Consider the following 20,645-nt stretch of genomic DNA (forward strand, 5'->3'; position numbering starts at 1 on the left):
ACAGTGTTTGTCAGAGTGAAGTAGAAGACCAGCATGGAAGGCAAAGGATCCTTCAAAGTTGCTAAGAGCTTCCTTTACACTTTTAGACAAGTACTGACATAGAACAGTTTATTCTATCTGTCCATTACAAATAAGAGGGTTTTGTAGTTGTTTTAGGTGTTTGTTTTTGTTTTGTTTTGTTTTAAATGTGTTTTGCAGAAAGAGTGATGTCACCATTTGTATCAGGTAGACAAAAGGCATCAAATTTTCAGTTCATATTAATCAGCATGGTATCATGTGTTTCAGGGGAAATGCATTAATTTACACCAGCTGTCCCTCTAATCCTCAGGGGCCCAAGCCTAATTCAATGACACAGGCCAAACGCATCAGTTACAGTCCTTCCTTAGTGAAATAACTATTGGGGGAGGAGGGCAAAACAAAAAACGCACCTCTAAAACTCCCCAAAGATGTAAAATGGCAATAAATTGCATTTAGTATTTATCTCTTCACAAACCTAGAACTTCATTCTGCTTCCAAAGAGATCAATGAAACATATGGAAATTTGAACAAGAACAAGACAGAAGTAACCCCTGTTAGCACTGTAACTTATTTTCAGTGTATTTATACGGACAGCATATTTAAAATTTATAGCACTCTAGGCCAAAGTGCTGTTAATCTCAATAGAAATTTGGCTTAGGAAGCTTTGAATCACTCTAGAAATTAACATAAATTTATCCATATTACAGATGTGTATAAAGACACTAGAGAGACTTGCAGAAAGATTAGTATTTTCTACAACATCCTCAAAAGCTGGAATCAAGTCTCTATTCAATTTTATTTTACTTTTTTGTTAGATTGGAACAGAAGTAGGAAAAAAAAAACATAATATTTCAGTTAACATGCTGCACATATATATCATGCAGCACAAATATAGGCATTCGTACATATGTGCATGTATACATTCACAGACACACAGATTAAAAATTTACCTATATCCCAAACACACATACAACATATGCAATAATGCAAATTAGAATATTGATCTTGTGAACTATTAATATACTAATACATGTAAATGTGGTTGAACCTGAAAGTCTAATTGGGCAAGATGCAAGTTTTGAGTCCTCTCTTTCAAAGCATTTGAGCTTAGCCTGGCAGAAAATATCTGGGTGTTGATACTCCCATATTCCTGAGCCATTTCTAACATACCTGTTCCCTTTGTACCTGTATCCCTGTATCCCCATTGATAATCCACTCCTTCCTTTGCAGAGAGGCATAGTACATGACTTACTGTTCCAAGTGCCTTTGGAAGGGCATGTACAGCATTATGCTGTTAAAGAAATGGCCACCCTCCTTCAGGAACTTAGAAGAAAAGGCAGTGAATTGGATAGGGTTAGTCAGAAGGCTTTAGGGTGCAACTGAACAATATTATACCAAGTTATTAATTTCAGTTAATGGTGAGAATGAGACATCCTTTGTAAAACATTAGATTATGTTTCTGATATTTACACTTTCCTACCATATTTCATTCCCTTATAATATTAAACAAAATATAAAAGATCTTGTCCCCCTCACAGCTCAATAACTCTGTTCTGTGTACCAAAGGACACTAGAGAAAAACAAGGCCCAAAACATTCCATGTAAAGGACAACCCAGTGAAAATCTCTTACAGTGCAGCAGTATTCACAAAAGATACAAGTAGGTAAATTCATAAAATGATGAAGAAGTTGTTTTAGATTCAAATGTGAAACACTCCTCAGAACCCTTCTTTGAATCCTCTCTGAAAGGGCACTCTTTGTCGAAAAAAAAATAAAATAAAATTCAAGCCTACTTCATCTAACTCCTTATAGCTAAAGATCCTGCAGTTTTCTCGTGCTTTCATTAACAGTAAACAGTAATGTCACTTATCTTTTTTTACTTTTTTGTTTTTCTTCAGTAAAACAGAAAGATTTACCAACATGCTTTCTCTGTGTAGTATTCAAATCTATTTTAATAACTGTGTTGGAAGTGCGCCACCCTATGAGACAGAGAATTGAATCCGTCTTATCAGATAAAGTTTGTAGTCACATCCTAAGTGTAGTGAAGTGACATGAAAATTACCACCAGCTACATTACACTTCAGTGTGCTAATAGTGGTAATGCATTTTTGAAAATTGTTCTACCAATTAGAAAATTTCACTGAATCCAAGGGGATGAAGCACCTCTCCTACAGGCTGAGCAAGCTGGGGCTGTTCAGCCTACAGAAGAGAAGGCTCTGGGGTGACCTCATCACAGACTTTCAGTACTTAAAGGGGTCTCATAAAAGGGATGGAGAAGGACTCTTTATTCAGGTAAATAACAATAGGAAAAGGGGTAAAGGTTTCAAACTAAAAGAGATTTAGATTAGAGGTTAAAAGGAAATTCTTCACTCAGAGGGTGGTGAGGCACTGGAACAGGTTACCCAGAGAGGTTGTGGATGCCCCATCCCTCGAGGTGTTTGAGACCAGGTTGGATGAGGCCCTGGGCAACCTGATTTAGTGGGTGACATCCCTGCCTATGGCACGGGGGTTGGAACTAGCTGATCCTTGAGGTCTCCTCCAACTCAGGCCATTCTATGATTCTATGAATTCTTTCAATTACTGCATGCATATTTTAATATTTCTTTCAACTACATTTGATCTGTGGGTTTAAAATTTCATATAATCATTCTGATAAACTTTTAATGGAATAATGCCTGAAAATATACAGTAACTTTGCCAACCTGTAGGTAAAAGTGACAAGTACTCACACATCAATTTGTCTCAGCATAAAATGGACAAACAGAGAAAAAAAAATGAGAATGAGCTAACTTAACTGCAGCACTACATCACGTTTGATTTGGCAGCATAATGGGGAAATATTCAGAGCAATAAGAGTGAGTATAGGCTTAACAAGAGCTTCTACAGAGTGATAGAAACAGTAGGAAAAAAAACAAATCTGGTTTCAGTATTGGAAGCACTGTAGCAAGTGGTTGTTAGGTTCTGATTGAGGAAAACTGGCCATCTCCAGATAAGCATATTTAAGCTTGTAGTTTAATAATGTATTTGTGAAGTCATGATACTTTATCTGCCATCACAGGAGCCATATTAATATATATGTAAAACATGTAGAACTATTCAGGATAACAATAAAAAGACATTTTGCTTCAAGTACTTTCTCTCATTTTAAGGGCAACTATATATGTTGACCTGCAATAACCTACATCTCTTGTCCGACCTCATACATGAACTTCCATTCTTACCATAAAGCCCCTCCCTATTTTGAATGGAAACTAATTTAACAATACTTATATTGTTTCAGTCTTTGAGAGTGAGAACCCATTTAACAGTCATGTAGGTTAATTCGCATAATTGGAAATTAAAAAGGATCTTAACAAGAATATTTTACACAATCATCATGACAGATATGCATGCTTGTCTCCTACTTAGCTTTCATTAAGAATCCTGTAAAATGTTGTTTTCTAATCAACATCCAAGGAGAAACAAGTCTAAAACAAATGTATTACAAAAAAGTTGAAAAACTAAGCTCTAAATTTCAGGAAACTGATAATTTTTCTGATTTCTTCTACCACAACAGAGAGGATTAAAAAAGCTGTCACTTTTGTGCACCAACCAAAACATGAAATTCAGTCATGTTCTAAATAAAAAATCATGGAAAATATTCAATACCTAATCACTGGAAATGTCCATTTCCCTTGGCCTGCAAGAATTACTGAAAAATGATTGCATGAAAAGAACTAGCAAGTTAGTGTATTCACCTGGCTATAAGGAAAGTAGTTTCCAGAGAGAAATTTCAAGGAGATAAAAAGTAAGTTTTGAGATGAGCAAAGCTGACTGCTGTGAGGATAGTGCTGCTGGCCTCCAGCACAGGAGACACAGCCCTTCTAGTCACAAAAGACTCCATATATAGGAGTGTGTTTACGCAGGGTACATTAGACAAGTAAAGTGTGCACCTGGGTTATCAACCAAACTGCCCTTTTAATAATGAAATTAACTTGGCATTTCTGGATTGCAACTAGGCATCACATTTGGATGACACCTGTTGAACTCCAGAAATACCTTTCTCTATGCCGGCTGCAGGAGTTTCAGTTCAAACGCCCACACTGCAGGCATCTGGAACTGATCAGAAAAATCCATCATGGTCCAATGCAAAGAAGCAAATCTCAGATTTGCGGAATATGAGCTCAGGAAGAAAATGATAATTCATAACAAGCATACAAATCATGACAAGAGATATGACATAGAAATGACATAGGAAGCACAGTACTCTCTAGCCTAAAAAGTACTATGAAGGAGGTCAGAAAAGGTACCTCTTCTGTAGTACATACCCATTTGTATGTTCCTACTAAGTGTGTGATGTTAGCTTCCTCGATGAAAAATTGTCCCACAGACAATTTTCAGCTTAACTTCAACACAACTTTAACAACTTCAGCTTAACACCATACACATCATTAATCCCAGTTCCTATATAGTCAAAGGCATATTCATTAACACAACTTCAGTCTAGGGACGCTTTCTTAGGTCTCTCAAGGAGACCTCTCCAAATGAGCAGGATGATTCAAGCTTACAAGCACTATCTGCCTCAGTGGGCTTCTGTCTCTGCATTGACTCTCAAGGGAACTTTGGGAGACAAATCTCTTTAAACTTATCCTTTGCAAATATCCCCCCCTAGTGCACACTTACCAATTTCCACAAACAAGATCACATCCTGTATGTTCATGCTTTCCAACACTAACTTTCCCATCTAAACCAGCCCACAAAATTTTACATATTTTTATTTGTTTAAAATATAACATAGTTATATAAACTAAAAACATTCTATAGGTTCAGTAGAATCAACTTTTTAAAGTGATTGTTTCCAGGACTAGCTGGCTCTACAGCACAGGGAAGGACTGACAGTTCTTGACACAGTTCCAAAAAAAAACCAAAACCAAAAACAAAAAACAACACAATCTGATCAAGAAAAGTAATTTACTGGCCCTTTGCTTAAGGCTCAGCAGCAAGATCCTTAGAAGCGAAGAAGGTAATCAGGAAAATATAGTAAATTAAAATGGAAAGAAATAGATTTAGCCTACAAATACTGGCAAAGTCTGATGGCATACATAACTGCAAAAGCAAAGAACAAGGAAAACTTCAGTGCCTCCATCTGACTAACAGATGAGATGCCGTAAGTGGTAAGAACAAATAAATCTTTCATTCAGAATACTGATATCCTGAAAGAGACTAAATTTCATCTATCCTTATCTCTTTGTAAAAGGAAATTCTTAGAAGTCTGAGGTGCAGAAAGACAGAAGTTGAAAGGGAAATTATTGAAGATTCTCCATCCTTTACTGGACACAGGGGGGAACATGACTATTGATGAGAAGGAAAAAGCAGAGGTTCTTAATGCCTACTTTTTCAGACCACTTATCCTCAGGGTACTCAGCCTCTCAACCTGGAAGTCTGAGACAAGGAGCAGAAGAAACCCCTCACAATTCATGTGGAAACAGTTAGAGACCTGCTACTCTACCTGAACTGTGTGATTGCTGAGCCACTTTCCATCATCTCTCAGTGGTCATGGTCAAACAGAGAGGTCACGTGACCGAAGAATTGCTAAAGCGATGCCCATCTATAAGAATGGTCATAAGGAGGATCTGGGGAGCTACAGGCCTCTCAGCTTGGCCTCGGTGCCAGGAAAGCTGATGGAAAAGGACATCTTGAATGCATAGCATGTGCAGGACAACAAGGGGATCAGGCCCAGCCAGCAAGGGTTCATGAAAGGCAAGTCCTGCCTGACCAACCTCATCTCCTTCTATGACCAGTTAACCCATCTGGTGGTGACCAGTTGATGTAGTCTGCTTAGACTTTAGTAAGGCCTTTGATGTGGTCTCCCATAGTATTCTCCTGGAGAAGATGGCAAGCCCATGGCTTGGACCGGTACACTCTTAGCTGGGTTAAAAACTGGCTGGATGACCAGGCCCAGAGAGTGGTGGTGAATGGAGTGAAATCCAGCTCGCAACTGATCACCAGTAGTGTTCTCCAGGGGCTGGTGTTGGGGCCCATCCTCTTTCATATCTTTATTGATGATTTGGGTGAGGGAATTGAGAGTGCACCCTCAGTAAGCTTGCAGATAACACCAAGTTGGGGGGAAGTGTCGATCTGCTGGAGGGTAGGAAGGCCCTGCAGAGGGACCTGGACAGGTTGGATCAATGGGTAGAGGCCAGTGGGATGAGGTTCAACATGGCTAAGTCCTGGGTCCTGTACTTTGGCCACAACAACCCCATGCAATACTACAGGCTTGGGGTAGAGTGGCTGGAAAGCTGTGCAGAGGAAAAGAAACTGGATGTGTTGGCTAACACTTGCCTGAATGTGTGCCAGCAGCGTGCCCAGGTGGCTAAAAAGGCCAATGGCATCCTGGCTTGCATCAGGAATAGCATAGCCAGCAGGACAAGGGAAGTGATCGTCCTCTTTTACTCTGCTCTGGTGAGGCCACACCTCGAGTACTGTGTTCAGTTTTGGGCCCCTCACCACAAGAAAGACAATGAGTCCCTGGAACATGTCCAGAGAAGGGCTATGAAGCAGAAAAAGGGCCTGGAACACAAGTCCTATGAGGAGTGCCTGAGGGAACTGGGGTTGCTTCATCTGGAGAAGAGAAGGAGGAGGATCAGGGGAGACCTTATTGCTCTCTTTAACTACCTGAAAACAAATATGCTTCTTTATCACACAGGATGCTAAAGAAATCCTTCCTCTTTACTAATAAGATGACTTATGGTTAAAATAATTAGAATATAGCTGAAATGTGTCTTGTCTCTTGTATCACAAGGTACAAGAGATACAAGCTGTGAGCATGACAACAGTCTTGCAGGGCCATGTGTAACTCTAAGTGGAGAGCCCCTGCTGGAGCAGATTCCAGGCTGGAGCTGCAGCCCGTAGAGAGGAGCCCACACAGGAGCAGATGACCTGGAAGGAGCTGCTGCCCATGTGGGAACCAAGCTGGACCACTTTGCTCCTGACGGATGGACCCCCTAATCACAACCCGATGCAGCACAGTATGAACTAGAAGGACAAGTAAATAACAATTCTTCCCCACATAGCTGAAAGAAGATAAATTTATTTTCAAATTTGGAAAGAGAATGTATGCAGGCTGAACAGAAAAGTCATTTTTTTTTTAGCTCCTCTGCTGTCTCTGATCAGCTTCTTCCCCACAAAACAACTGACCTCACACCATGATCCAGTATCTGTTTGTTATCCTTGCTTCAGGTGTCACTAACACCTCCAGTTGTCTGTACCTGGCCAGAACTAAAGGAACAAGAATGGTATGGTAGCCATTTCCCTTGCTTCAGTGCCATAACACATCACAGGCATGGGCGTTTGTATGTGCACGTTTGTTATATCACAACTGATGTGTTATTACACTGCCTTGTGTTTTACGGCTAGGATGACTCTACACATGACAGCACTGTAAATTTTTAAAGAACTTATTAGACGTCTTGTTGCCATATAGAGGATAAATTCAGTAATGAAATGAAAGTAGGGAGAGCAGCTATTTAAACAGCTATTTAAGACATTTAAGCTCCTGACAATGGTCAGCTACATGGAAGTCCCTTTTATTTCAAATCTATATGTATCTGAAGTACTCTAGGCAGGAAACCTGTGCTCCCCATGAGGCATTGCCAAATGAGTACGTTACAAATTCACACACCTCCTCTCCCCCCCAATAAAAATCCACATTCATTGCTTTTCTACTCAGCATCTAAGTTAATCTCCTGTTAATCTTCTGTTTTTCTTGTAAAAAGGACACATTTTCCTTGAAAAAAAAAAAAATTAGTTCCTTTCTGTTCTGACTTGAACAGAGTGCAAATCAGGACATAGCACTTGATCAAAAGATACCCCGCTTAACTATGGGAGAGAATAGGTCTTCCTCAACTCCAGCATCTTATGAAGCAGAAAGCATCTTTCTCCTTGGTGTACCTGAGAGCCTTTTATCAAGACAGAGCCACTGATTGTCCATAGACTTCATATCTCTTATGTAGAAGACTATATTAAGAAAAGGCGAGTTTGGACTTAGATGCTACTTATGTTGGGGACCTGAATAAATATGTTCTTCTAGGCTGCTGCATACAGTGGAGAAGCATCACTTATGTAGAGGTGATACTTCTCAACAACGAAGGCTCTGAGGACAAGGTTAACAAACAAGAGAGATTTGATGAAGTTTTGCTTTGTTCATGGAGAAAACACATTTTTAGCATATTGTTAAGTGTAATTTGAAACCAGCTGTGTGAACTTTTTCAGGAATGTTCATGCCTCTCATTTCTTGTCAAATGCTTGTAGTACTATTAGACTGCTAGGAAGTACAGGCAAGGAACATTTCTCTCAAATTCTTTTTCCTTGGGGAGTCTGCATAAAGTTAAGTGCAATGACCATATCATACGTATAGGTAATGTTATAAATCTCATTATGCCTACAACAACCTCTGAAAAGCTACCATCATTTCTGTCATGAGTGTTGTCTGTGAATTTGATTCTCTAGCTTCTTGTCATCACAGAAAGTAGTTTTATATTGTACCTCAAAAAAATCATATTTTCCATTAATCTTTTTTTTTTTTTTTTTTTTTTTTCCATGCAGGATAGACATTTAAATACTGAAATATCCTTCTTGTTTAGTGTAAACATGACCAATGAAGAACACCAATGGCTTCCAAAGAAACACAAAAAATATATTTAAATAAAGCAATTTTAACTCCTTTCCTAAACAGTTAGTATAGGCTATTTTCTCTCTAGGATATTAATTTTAAAATATAAGCTTTAGAAACTTGTAACACACAGGGCTAAACCCATCTATTACAGATTTCTAACATATTTAACTAATGTATCATTATTCAGAAAGGAATTTCAAGTACATTGAAAGAAGAATGTTGTACTTACTGTAGCTAACTCATCAAATTTGCCAAAGAGTTCATTCAGCAGCTTCACCAGCTCTTGGGCAGTACACTGTGACGCCAAACTAGTGAACCCCACAATGTCTGCAAACAAAATGCTGTAAAAAAGGAAGAAGACACAGAGATATCAGTACAGAAGATATCCTCACATTCTCATTTTCCTCTTTTATAGCATGATACGGAACCAACACACAGACTCAAGCAAACCATGAAATGCTATCAAAAATGCTACTTAGAATAAAGCCAGAAACGATCTGAAGTAGAGAACTAGACACAGGTTGGTAGTGATAATTGTGTGTGAACAGCTAACAGAGCAACCATTACACTCTTGGCAAGCACAATTACATCAAAAGCTCAACTTTTTAATCACTGAGCACTGACAGTACATTCATGAATCATTTTTCAGTTAAGAGGAAGGTTGTTTTACATACAACTACCTTAATAAGTCAGTATGGGTTTCTTGATAGACTTTTAAACATTTAAAAGATTATTTATTAATCCTTCTCAATCAATATTTGATTTAAGACACTGGTAATTCTACACAAAAGTGAAGTCCAATAAAAGAACCCACAATATGTAAAGAACATACTATATGCAAGCTAAGATAAAATACGGAATTATTGTTTGCTAAGACACATCGTCATAGTTTAGTTATGGTTGTGAACTAATTAATACTGCAGTTAACTACATACATACATTTCGCAGGTAATGGAATAGGTTCAGTAATATGGTTACTGTTAAACATTTTTGGCATAAGATTTTCAAAATATGCAACTTTTTTTTTTTTTTTTTTTGTGTGTGTGTATATCACTGCTTTAATATAATATTATTTAAAAATACAAAATATAATTCCTGTCTGGACAAGGCACGGTGGAGGCAAGACCGTGAGTAAATGCTCTGCCCTTTTTTAGAGCAAATTCTGCCATGAAATATTACAACCATAGCAACTGCTGCATTTTTTTTTTTTAATGTAAGCAGAAATACACATGATCTACCCTCATTTTTCAGCAGAGGTAATAGGAAACAGACAGTGGTTGAGCAGGGCTTTTACAGAGACAAAGTGCTCTGTAAAACTGTAACTGTGAGCCTACTGGCTCACAGTTGGTCTGTTGCCACTCAGAAGTGGCAGTACTGGGAAGAGTGAACCCCTGACAATCACATGGAGCCCTGATATTTTAAAACTGGAATTCAAACTTATTAGTTGGCTTGTTTTATTTTAGCTAGCATGCTGACCATTATCTCTTCCACTTCTTCACCAGTTTGTATCCATCCATTGCCTCTTCCCTTACTACTTGGACTACAAGTGTTTTGGGGCAGTACCAACACTTCCTCTTCATTGTAAAATGCCTAAAAAATGGAACAGGGTATCTTGGGCTGAAACATGGGGTTTTGACTTTAGAAGTAAATACCTATGTGATGTATTTTATTTTATTATTTATTTTTATTCCTGTTATATCCTGCTCAAGTATTTAGAACACAAAGAACATGGAAGGTATTTATTGAGGGGTGGAAAGATCCGACACAGGGAGCGAGAACAGAAAAAAAATAGTAATGCTTTTTATGGTCATGGAACACATAAGGGTACTACAGAGATAAATGACAAGATATACCGTGCCAGAGTTACAGTGATATGCCTAAAACATTTCCATAGCAAAACCATATTTTCAAATATATTTAAATTTCTATTTCTCAGCAGAAGACAAAGTAACAATGAAATTCCCTTTCCTTTGATTTGGATATATTATTCACACGAAAATAATGTGAGTCTTAAATGGAGGCCATACCTAACATTGACATACTAAGAAAAGACAAATCAACTACAGGAGTGACATCATTGTTAAGGCACGTTAATTATTCCTGTAGATGCTCTCATTCAAGAGTAAAGCAGTCTTGATTCACTGTAACTTAATTGTTAATCATCATGGAATTTCACATCCTTAGTGAGGATTAAAATAGAGTGACCTATGTCTACCTTATTTATGCATATAAGAATCCATACAATGTTATGCTAATACAAAGAGATGCTCCATAGTGATTGCCAAACAATTGGTTTGTTTGTTTGTTTGTTTTTAAAAAGTGTTAACATATATAGAACCAAGAAACGAGAAGCTACATGTTAGCTATCACTTCTCTTAACAACCATTCAGGGATATGACTCTCCCTGCCTTAATTCCACAGAAAACTTAACAATGGCATTAGGACACTCTGGTGAAAAATCAGCAAAACAATCTCAATTAAACTGTGACTATTAAAGAAAGAAGAGAAAATGAAAGTGGAAAGAAAGTGAAAACAACAGATAAAAGTTACTTCTTATTGTCCAATGAGGTGGCCTGCACGTGAGTCAACTGCAGTTCTCCTTTACAAGTGGTGTAACTTCAATGGTTAGTAAAGCTAAATAGTTATTATAGTGCTAAGTCTGGTGTTGCCTCATTACCCAGGGGCTAAGCAATACTCTTATTCTTCCATCCCACATCCGAGAGAATGGACTCTGAGGAGCTATCATTCTCTTTTGCTTGTGGACTATACCAAAACCTCTGCAATCCCATATTCCAGGTGTTTATTATTTGTCCTGTAGTTTTCTGTCATACCAAGTTTTTACCACTAAATTCAAAGGATCAGGAAGATTGGCTATTCCAGTAAAATCTTAAATTGTTTTGGATTTTAGACAGATGAGTTATTACTATCATAAATTCTACTTAAATCTTATAGGGGAAATAATTTTTGAGCAGTGCTTTCTCAAACTTTTTCCCTGCTCTTGATTTTAATGTCTGTGTGATGCTGATGTGTTGAAGGAGCAGTGCTGTTCCAGGTGGGAGGTTTGCTTAATCCTAACACTGCTTGTTTACAAAAGATCTGAGGAGCAGATACATATACTACTAAAGTGCAAGACAGAAGCAGTAGGAGAGAAGTTTAAAATATTTTCTTCTGATGTTTTTAGTTGAGATGCAAGGCATACTTTTATTACTGGTTGTCTATCTCAAAGTAACAGCTGTGGCTACCCTTTCAATGACTTAAAACCCTCATAATTCCATTAATACCTTCTGCTCTTAACTACCACTTGATGGTACAGCTGGAATTGGGTGAGTATTTCCTTTGTTCTTGATGCATTTGTAGTTTTGACTGTAGATTTTTTGTGGCTGTTTCCTGAAACTTTCCACCCATCTTGACTGTATTTTGTAAAATGAGCCTAAAATTACCTTTTTTTTTTTTTTTTTTTCTTCCTATAATATCTTAGTTTTAACATTTTTTTAATGTATTGATAGATAGAGCCTGAATACTCGCCAATGAAAGCACTGGCTATCTTTGTAACATTTGATAGGAAAATTAGCTTTTTTTTTTTTCTAACAGGAAGATACCAGATTTTTCACTAATATTTTTTATAGATAAATGATTTCTTTCAGTTACCAACTTTGCAAACAAAGTTCTTGAAGAGTTTGTCTCATTTCCCACCACTATACATGTAGATCCTATGATTCGCCTCTTTCCTTCTGATCTTAAAATATTTCCTTCTTTCTTAATGAAACTCACCTTTCTGAAAAGATATATTCCCTCTCCAATTACTATGTACAGTAGTTGAATCTACATTGACTTATGAACAGTTTCTAGTAGACACACAGACAACGCTATAATCCCTAATACCCACATAAATTTACCATAAAAATACAAATCCTATGCAATACCACAACAAAGCCTAGATGATAGATACCTGTATCTTTTTGTGTAACTTGTGGAAAAGATTTGTAATCACTGAAAAATAATGTTATGTTTTGCTTTGCTTTATTTTGTTTTGTTTAACTGCTATTTTTTTACTAGAAGATTTTAGGTTTTTAATAGCTATTTTTTTTAGTCCAAATTTTTAGTTGAGGTATCCTAAGGACTCTTTAAAAAAGTTTCCTGGTGAATCTGATTTGATAAACAACTCTCCCTTCCCCCAGAACTATTAATTTCTAACTGCTTCTTATATAGAAAACCTGAATAAAAGCAAGGCAACACTGCTGTAAGCAACTTCAGGAATTAAAGAATCACTATGAACAGTCAGTCATTTCTCATCTCTCTATCACATACAAGGAGCTGAGCTTGTTCACAGCATTGTCTCATGCTCTGTGACATATCTGGAGCATCTCTGTGTTGATAAGCACTGAGTAATTCCACTAGAACCTTCTGTGTTCCTGCTTTCTCTCATCTGCTCCCCTGAGCTCCATGAGCATGTGTAGCCAGCATAGTGACACGGCAGCCCTACCGCAGCACTCTGAGAAGATGCTACACCTTGCTAAAATGGAACGCTGAAAGCCTGTAGCTTGGTGTAAGAGATTTAAGCCACTTTCCCATTGAGAATGTTGATGGAACAATACTTTTCTGTGTCTCCTTATGGCATGTGCCAAAAAAGAAATCCTGCCAAGTTCCAGATTTAAGAGCTTGTAGGTAGTAAATGTTCACTGATAACAGTGCTCTTTAATGTGCCTTTTATGCTTGAACAGTCCTGCTGGCTTCACCAGAGCCACTTGTATGAACTCAGCAAAAGAGGGAGAAGTGATATGGTTTGGGTTTTTTTGATGGTTAGTTTTTATTTTCTGCGTGTGTTTTTTATTTAATTAGAGTACAGCTTAAAGTAAGAGTGATATTTTAATGGCACATGCTGCATCAAAAAGGCATCTGTAGGATTTTTTTTCCTATTTTTTTTTTTCTGAAAATCAATCATAAGTGAAGATTATTAGAAAATTTTATCTGTAACTCACTGCAATGATTAAGAAACAAGTGATCTCAAAAAAAAAAAAAGCACAACAACACAAAGGATTATTAAAGCTAAAAAAAAGAAGGGGGAAGGGGATTTGTTTTTATGTAAAAAAGTTCACTGTGAAGCCTTACAAGCTGTATATATATATATAATATATATATATTATATACATATATTATGTATATATAATATACATAATATATGTATATAATATATATATATATATTATATATATGTGTGCGTGTATATATATATATACACACTTATTTATATATATATATATATATATAAACCCTGTCTATAGTCTTCATGATCACAGCTTTTTAGCATTGGAATGGGTAATTCAAATTTAAAAAAAAATAAATCTGTGTTTTGATGCTTTCTAGAATACAGCACAGATCAGAAATATTTGCATGTAAGTAGCTGCAGACTGTCTCTGGCCTCAAACTGGGTCACAACCACATCTAAATAGATTCAAGAAATAATTTTATTGGTAGCTTTGAAACAGTGCATTGCCTGAAATTATTCTCTTGTTACACTGAGCCAGTTCTATTTCTTACTTGTAAAACTTAGGTTAAATTGCTGTACCAAAGGCCCAAGAAATCAGTAACAGATCAATATTCACTTTGTTTCCTTCTTTTAAAAGAAAATATAAACCCTACCTTGCTTAACCTGATTTTAAGGAAGAAATGTATCTTTTATGTTCCAAACCACACTCCTGAGTATCACAGAAGAGCAGGTATATTGGGGAATCTTCACATGTAAGCTGACATATGGTCCTCACATCCTTCATGGTGACCTTGGCTTGGGTTACCCCTGTAAGATAGTTCTTGTGCTATGCTGAAATGTCTCTTTAACTGCATATGAACTACTTTTTGTTTGTTTGTTTGTTTTTGTTTTTTCTTATGAGAATCAGAAGTTATTTTGATTGTGATTATTTTCCACCCTAAGGCTTGAATCTAATGTTCTCATGTGGTTCACACTATAATTCTGAAAGTGTATTTATGTGTCGTTTTACATTATATATATATATTTTTTTTTTTCCATTTAAAGAATATGCATTAATTTCCTACTGTATAACAATTCTGTCCAAAAACATTACAAGGTAACAAATGCCTCACTTCTTTCTCTTTGGCTGACAGAAAAACATCACGTCTTCAAGACTGTTGAATAATGTTCAGGTATTCCACACAAAATGTAGAAGCAGAGATGTATGTACAGTGAAGAATGTGTAGGGAAAGGACTGATTTTCACCAGATTATGACAGTTCTTTGTGACCTCTTCTTTGGGAGGGTTCCATAGATATATAGTTTCTGATTTAAGCACTACCCTTTAAAAAGTGAACATGGGGGATTACCTTATCTGGGAAATATTTCTTGTTCCTTACTGCACACACACAAACACATTGATATGAATAAAAACTTTTTCTTGTAACACTGTCTTGCTTCCAGATGTAAATTTGGGCCTACTGATCTTTCTCTTTTGACATGAAACTGCTGCTGAACAGAGAGCTTCCATGCTCTTCCAAAGTTAATGGATTGTGAGAGAAGGAAAAAAAAAAAAAAAAAGTATTTTCTGTATGTTGTACTTAATTTACAAGAAAAACATGATAAAACTACCACATACGAGAAACTAAATGTCAGGAAGAGAAAATATACAAGTGAAAGTGATCAGCAGTTCATTTAAACAAAATTCTAATATTGGAACAATTCTTTTAAAAATGAAAAATCTGGAAGAAAAATAAACAATTACACTGTAAGAAAATAAGTATCTCAAGTGGACAAATGACATTTTAGATAGTGGGCCATCAGTATTTCTTTCTGCAAAGCTCAAGCAGTAAGCATTTACATAGTGCAAACAAGGATCTGCTTGTATTAGAAATAAATTATGAAAGTTTAAGCACTGGAACTGGAGGAACATGGAGGGTTCAAGGTTTCACCCTCTTCACTTCTGGCACTTTCAGTAACAAGACATTCCTCAGGTTATGAGTTGATACATATCTTCCCCAGCAGGTATTTTTCATTATCTAAATGTGAGTGATTTAGAGAAGAAAAGAAATTTTCCCACAAACTACTGCTGTTCCTATGGCCCTTCCAAGTTCTTTTGATGACACTGTCATCCATACATACATGTAGAGCCATACATTTAGTGCTTTTTTATGGGCTGTGTTCACTGATTACCTTAGAACCATCTCAAATGGAAATATAAAGTAAGTAAGGCTCCCTCTCTACATAGAAATCTTGAACTGATGTTAAAGGATTTTAATGCTTCTACTGCAGAAAGAAAAATAAAACATTAGATGAATCCTCATTATTTTTTTTTCAGGTACATAGTTTTTGTTGGTCATGGCTCCTTTCTCCTCTTCTTCTTCCTCTTCCTCTTTTTCCTTTTCCTTTTTTCCTTCTCCTTCTCTTTCTCCTCCTTCTCCCCCTTCTCCTCCTCCTCCTCATCCTTCTCTTCCTTCTCCTTTTTAATAGGTGGAGAGTGGAAAAATCATGCAGTTTACTCATTTCATGCCTATATCCTTCAGTCTATCCATTCTGGAAGATGACGCTCTGACAGCCTCAGATATTTGCCAGGAAAAAAAAAAAAGGGGTTGCAATAAAGAAGCATAAATATACGGCATATTTTATCTTTTCCACTGCCTAGCCTTGGGGTTTGAAATTCCAGGAATTTAGAAATATAGAATGCCTGGTATGAAAAGGGCAAGTTATGAGAATACAGGTATGGTGCCCAGTACAGGACTGAAGTGCCACTACTAAGAAAAGTTGCTTCCATCTCCTTAAAAAGGTAAGGTCCACATCTTATTATTGGCACTGACACCCAGTTGCGCTTCCTGAAGGGTAGGACTGTCCTATACGCTGCTGTCAGAGTGAAATGTGCAGAGAGTTCCCCTTCCTTGTTTAAATCTGCAGAGTCACACAGCTCTGAGGGTGAAACTGGTGTTATAAATGACGATACAACTCACTCTGAATTTAGTAATATCTATAAAAGAATATTTATAAAAAGTATAAAAGGCAAGTAAACAGCGCTGGGTGTGCGGGGAGTCTACACTCCACCAACATGCACACACGAACATCAAACATTCTACATATACAGAACATTGCTTTTACATACTAAACCCGAGTCTGCCTATACAATCAGAAAAGGTAACAAACAATCCTTTAAGTTCCATGACTTAACAGTCTCCATTTTCCATTCCTTTTGAACAGTATGTCTTGCTTTAAGTTGTCAAGCAACTCAGCCTTCAGGCCTTATGTATCCCGTTCTTCCCAGATCGAAGAAAAGCATATCCATCTCCTTTTCAAGGCCAATAGAGCCTGGGTCAAAAGGCACGTCCAGGTCAACAGGGGGCGTAACAGCAAAAGCCTTCGATGGCTGTAGCAGCAGAGGGGCCATGGCATAGCAGTCGGATCAGTAAAGGAGCCTGCAGCTCCCTCGCTGTCTGGCAAACCACCCCACGTCTCTTTAAGGCCTCAGAGATTGCTCACCAGGTGCAACCTTGTCGTTTTTAGTTGCAGAGTCCCACATCTTGACCTCAGTTTGGTCCCATATTTCAGGATCATAAACTGCCTGATTGTTAATAAGGAGAATAATCTGTAAGGTTACCAGGACAGTCTTTGTTTCCAAGGACGTATGATTCCCCATAATGCGCAGCTGCTTGCCAGCGAGGGGCAGCTGTGTGCACGGGTCCACTCCTCTCAGCTTGAGCTTCTTTCCAGCTCCGGTGTGCCTATTTCCAGTGACTTTCTGTACGAGCTTCTTTGAGCAGTTTGCTGAGTTTGGCCGAACCTATCTCCATGAGGCAGTGTGCCTGTTCCCGTCGTGTTCTCCGTTCTGCTAGCCTGTTCCTTTTCATTCTTTCTTTCTGCTTCTGTACTTATGACATAACGTCACCACATCGTGTTGCCTTTTTTTTGTTTTTTGTTTTTTTTTAATCTTGAGGGCAGGCTCCTCTCTTATACCCTTCTCCCCACAGAAGTCCTTTTCAAAAACAACTTTTCATTGGTCAAACAACTTTGCAAATAACAGCAACGGCAAACACCCAGAAATTTCCATGCCTTAATGGCTGGAGAACAAGAAACCTGAGACTGGATGGAGTCTCTTGAATCACCCTTCTTTGTTCCCTCTAAACTCTTTTACATTCCTGATGGCCTCATCGTTAAGAGTCTGATGTTATCATCAACCATGGGGCTTTCCAACCCCCATGGCCACATTCCCACATCTCCCCCTTCTTTATTAATATCAACCATTTTCTCGACACGAATCACCACTCCGTATATAACAATGGTATATTGGGACCTGCTAGCAACAGCTTGCTAAGTATTTACTAGGGCAGTATTCCCCCTCTTATCTTTTTCTGAATGCGATAGTTGCATTAAGAGCATGAGTTATATAGTTTCTTGCTGTATACTTGATGAGATTTCCTGTTTTCAGGTCTCTTCCCCAAGGATCTTTCACATTAAAATGAGACCATATCACTTTTTCTCCATTTACCTCAAAAATAACTTTCTAATGCCAGAGAATGAATTCACCTCCCCAGAGGATGTATTCAAGTTCAAAGTCTTTGATGAACTCTACATAGAAGCAATATGTGAGCCACAACATCCTTACAGGTTATATGAAATACCGTGTCATGCAGAAAAGGATAACTCCTGAGTTTATGTTTTTAAAAAGACTTTAGCACAACAGAGAACTCAGAAGTATTATATCAGTTCAGTTGCAAAATAATGGAGTTCAAAAAGACTATCCACACTGTAGTCAAAGTAAAGACCTATTATGCATGTAAATTATAAATGTACTAACCAGGACAATATTGGCTTGCATTAAGCCTGAATATAAATGCAACAAACGGTAGGATGAATATATTTTGTAACACTGTGATGGCATAACCAGACACAATTTTTTATAGGTATATGAACAATCTGATCACCAAAGAGACAAACAAAGACAGTAGGAGGCACCTGAGCAACAAAAACTTAGCAGAGAGCAGACAAGATTAGCACAAGTGACTGCAAATAGGCAGGCCACTGCAAACCAAAGAAAAAAGATTGGCAAGAAATAGAAAAAGAGACAAACAGTGTTGGTGGGGTGACAGTAGTATGAAAGCATGAGTCATAAGCAAGGAAAAATAGATGAAAAGACAGCTCACTTTCTGGTCTTGAATTCACAAGCCTGACAACCTTGACTTTGGCAACTGAGAACTACTGAAGCCCATAACCAACTATGCCAACTGTGCAGGATCATCTCTGGGGTATTGTACACTTACAGCTAACTTTAAGTTGGTGGTTAAAGACCAAGTTTTTTTGTATGTAGTGATGATGATTAACATAATGTAAGATTTAATCACTGGAAATAAATGTGTTTTTAATGAATAAATTCAATAATGCTTCATTTACAGTTTACCAATCCGACCTGATTTGTGAGTCTTCTACATAATCCCTTTACAGTAATCTTTGATTCTCTGACATAGATAATTTTAATTGCAGCATCTTAGTCACTAAAAGTGGTCTTTGCAAATATTACAGTCAGCTCAATGGCAGATGGGCTAAACCCCAAGAAGAGGAAACTGCTTCTGAATAGGTGAGATGGAGTTTACTCCTTTGCCACATGAGCAGACAGTGAAAATCTTAAGACAGTTCTATGATATCTTCTATTGGAGATGCACCTTGCTTAGAGCTAGGATGGTACCTCTTTGAAACTGTTTTTAGTGTGGAAGCACTTGGAGAAAATGTAACTAGAGGAATTATCATAAAACAACACCATTCAGACAAATCCTTTAGGGAATTTGTTTCGAGTGGCAAAGAGAATAGAAAATGAGAATGCACTTTGACAACAACCAGCATGAATGAGGCCGCTTACACGGTAGTCTGTTACTGAACAAGAACAAGAAGTCAAATTGGGCCTCAGTCAATAACATCTTCTGAAGATGAATGCTTGTGTAATGGGGACAAACATGTATTTTCTTGAGTTTACCTCACACTTTCCATGGTGTTACTCAGAAAAACTATAGTACTAAAAGTAGTCCTTCCTTACTATCAGGAAAATAAATGCAAATGTGTTATTGTTACCATGCAAATTAAATAATTCTATTCACTCAAAATGAAAGATGGTACAAAAAGAATGACTACTCACTTGAAAAGTTTCCTGCCTCCCAGCATTACTATTGAAAGCCATTTATTAAGTGATCATTTACTCCTGAGACTACTATGTCTTCCTAGCAGCCACCATTCTCCCATAAATGACAGATCTTTACTATACTGATTGTTTATTATGTTCCAAGACCTGATCACAACTGCATGTATATTTACTAAACATTCTCTGCTTTAAATTATTTAATGTACGATATCAATCCTACCTAACATTGTCATGCCTTTGAATGTAAATCTTGTGGAAAATCCTTTCAGGAGGCTTCAAGAAATCTTCCTTCATTTCCATTGCAACATTCCTGGGCAAAAGACTCATCAAGAGACGTTCCTGAAAAAAATGTAAACAACATCAGTTTTGCGCTATAGTATGTTGTCTATTATTAAACTGTTTTAAACTAGGAAACTAGACAACTTATTCCTACTTGAGTCTGCTTCCTGAGAACCTTCTCTAAATAAATAGTATAAACCATTTTTTTTTCAGACTTCTGCAGACTGTGCATTCTTTTTAAATATTCTGCACAAAATAAATAAATCAGTTGACAAACAAGCTACACAGAAATGGAAGAGACAGCAAAAACTGATAATTTTCCAAAATTTTCATTAATATCACAATGTTAATAGTAGCAACTTTCTTTATCTCTAGTAGCTTTTATCTATCTGAGAAAGAATTTACAGGATCATTTGTATGTCCTACTTCTGAATCTAATAAAAATGTTATACTACAAGGACTATGACAGCTGGTTATTAAGCAGAGAGAATGGATGACAGAACTATCCACACAGTATGAATCAGCATAACCATAATAAAGACGCAGTTTTAATGGCATCTTATCGAGTCTGGCAATGTCT

The 20,645-nt window shown here is 37.2% G+C and overlaps 1 protein-coding gene across 1 annotated transcript in view; it reads right to left on the minus strand.

The window, feature by feature from the left end:
- Window positions 1–20,645, minus strand: part of ADCY1 (adenylate cyclase 1) — a 155,519-nt gene that overhangs the window by 74,092 nt on the left and 60,782 nt on the right. The window contains exons 3-4 of the mRNA XM_032183180.1: window positions 20,007–20,125; window positions 8,900–9,011 (exon numbers count right to left, since the gene is read on the minus strand). Coding sequence (XP_032039071.1) covers window positions 8,900–9,011; window positions 20,007–20,125 — 231 coding nt within the window. The remainder of the gene's footprint in view (window positions 1–8,899; window positions 9,012–20,006; window positions 20,126–20,645) is intronic.

This window comes from Aythya fuligula, chromosome 2 (genome assembly GCF_009819795.1).
Source record: "Aythya fuligula isolate bAytFul2 chromosome 2, bAytFul2.pri, whole genome shotgun sequence".
NCBI lineage: Eukaryota > Metazoa > Chordata > Aves > Anseriformes > Anatidae > Aythya > Aythya fuligula.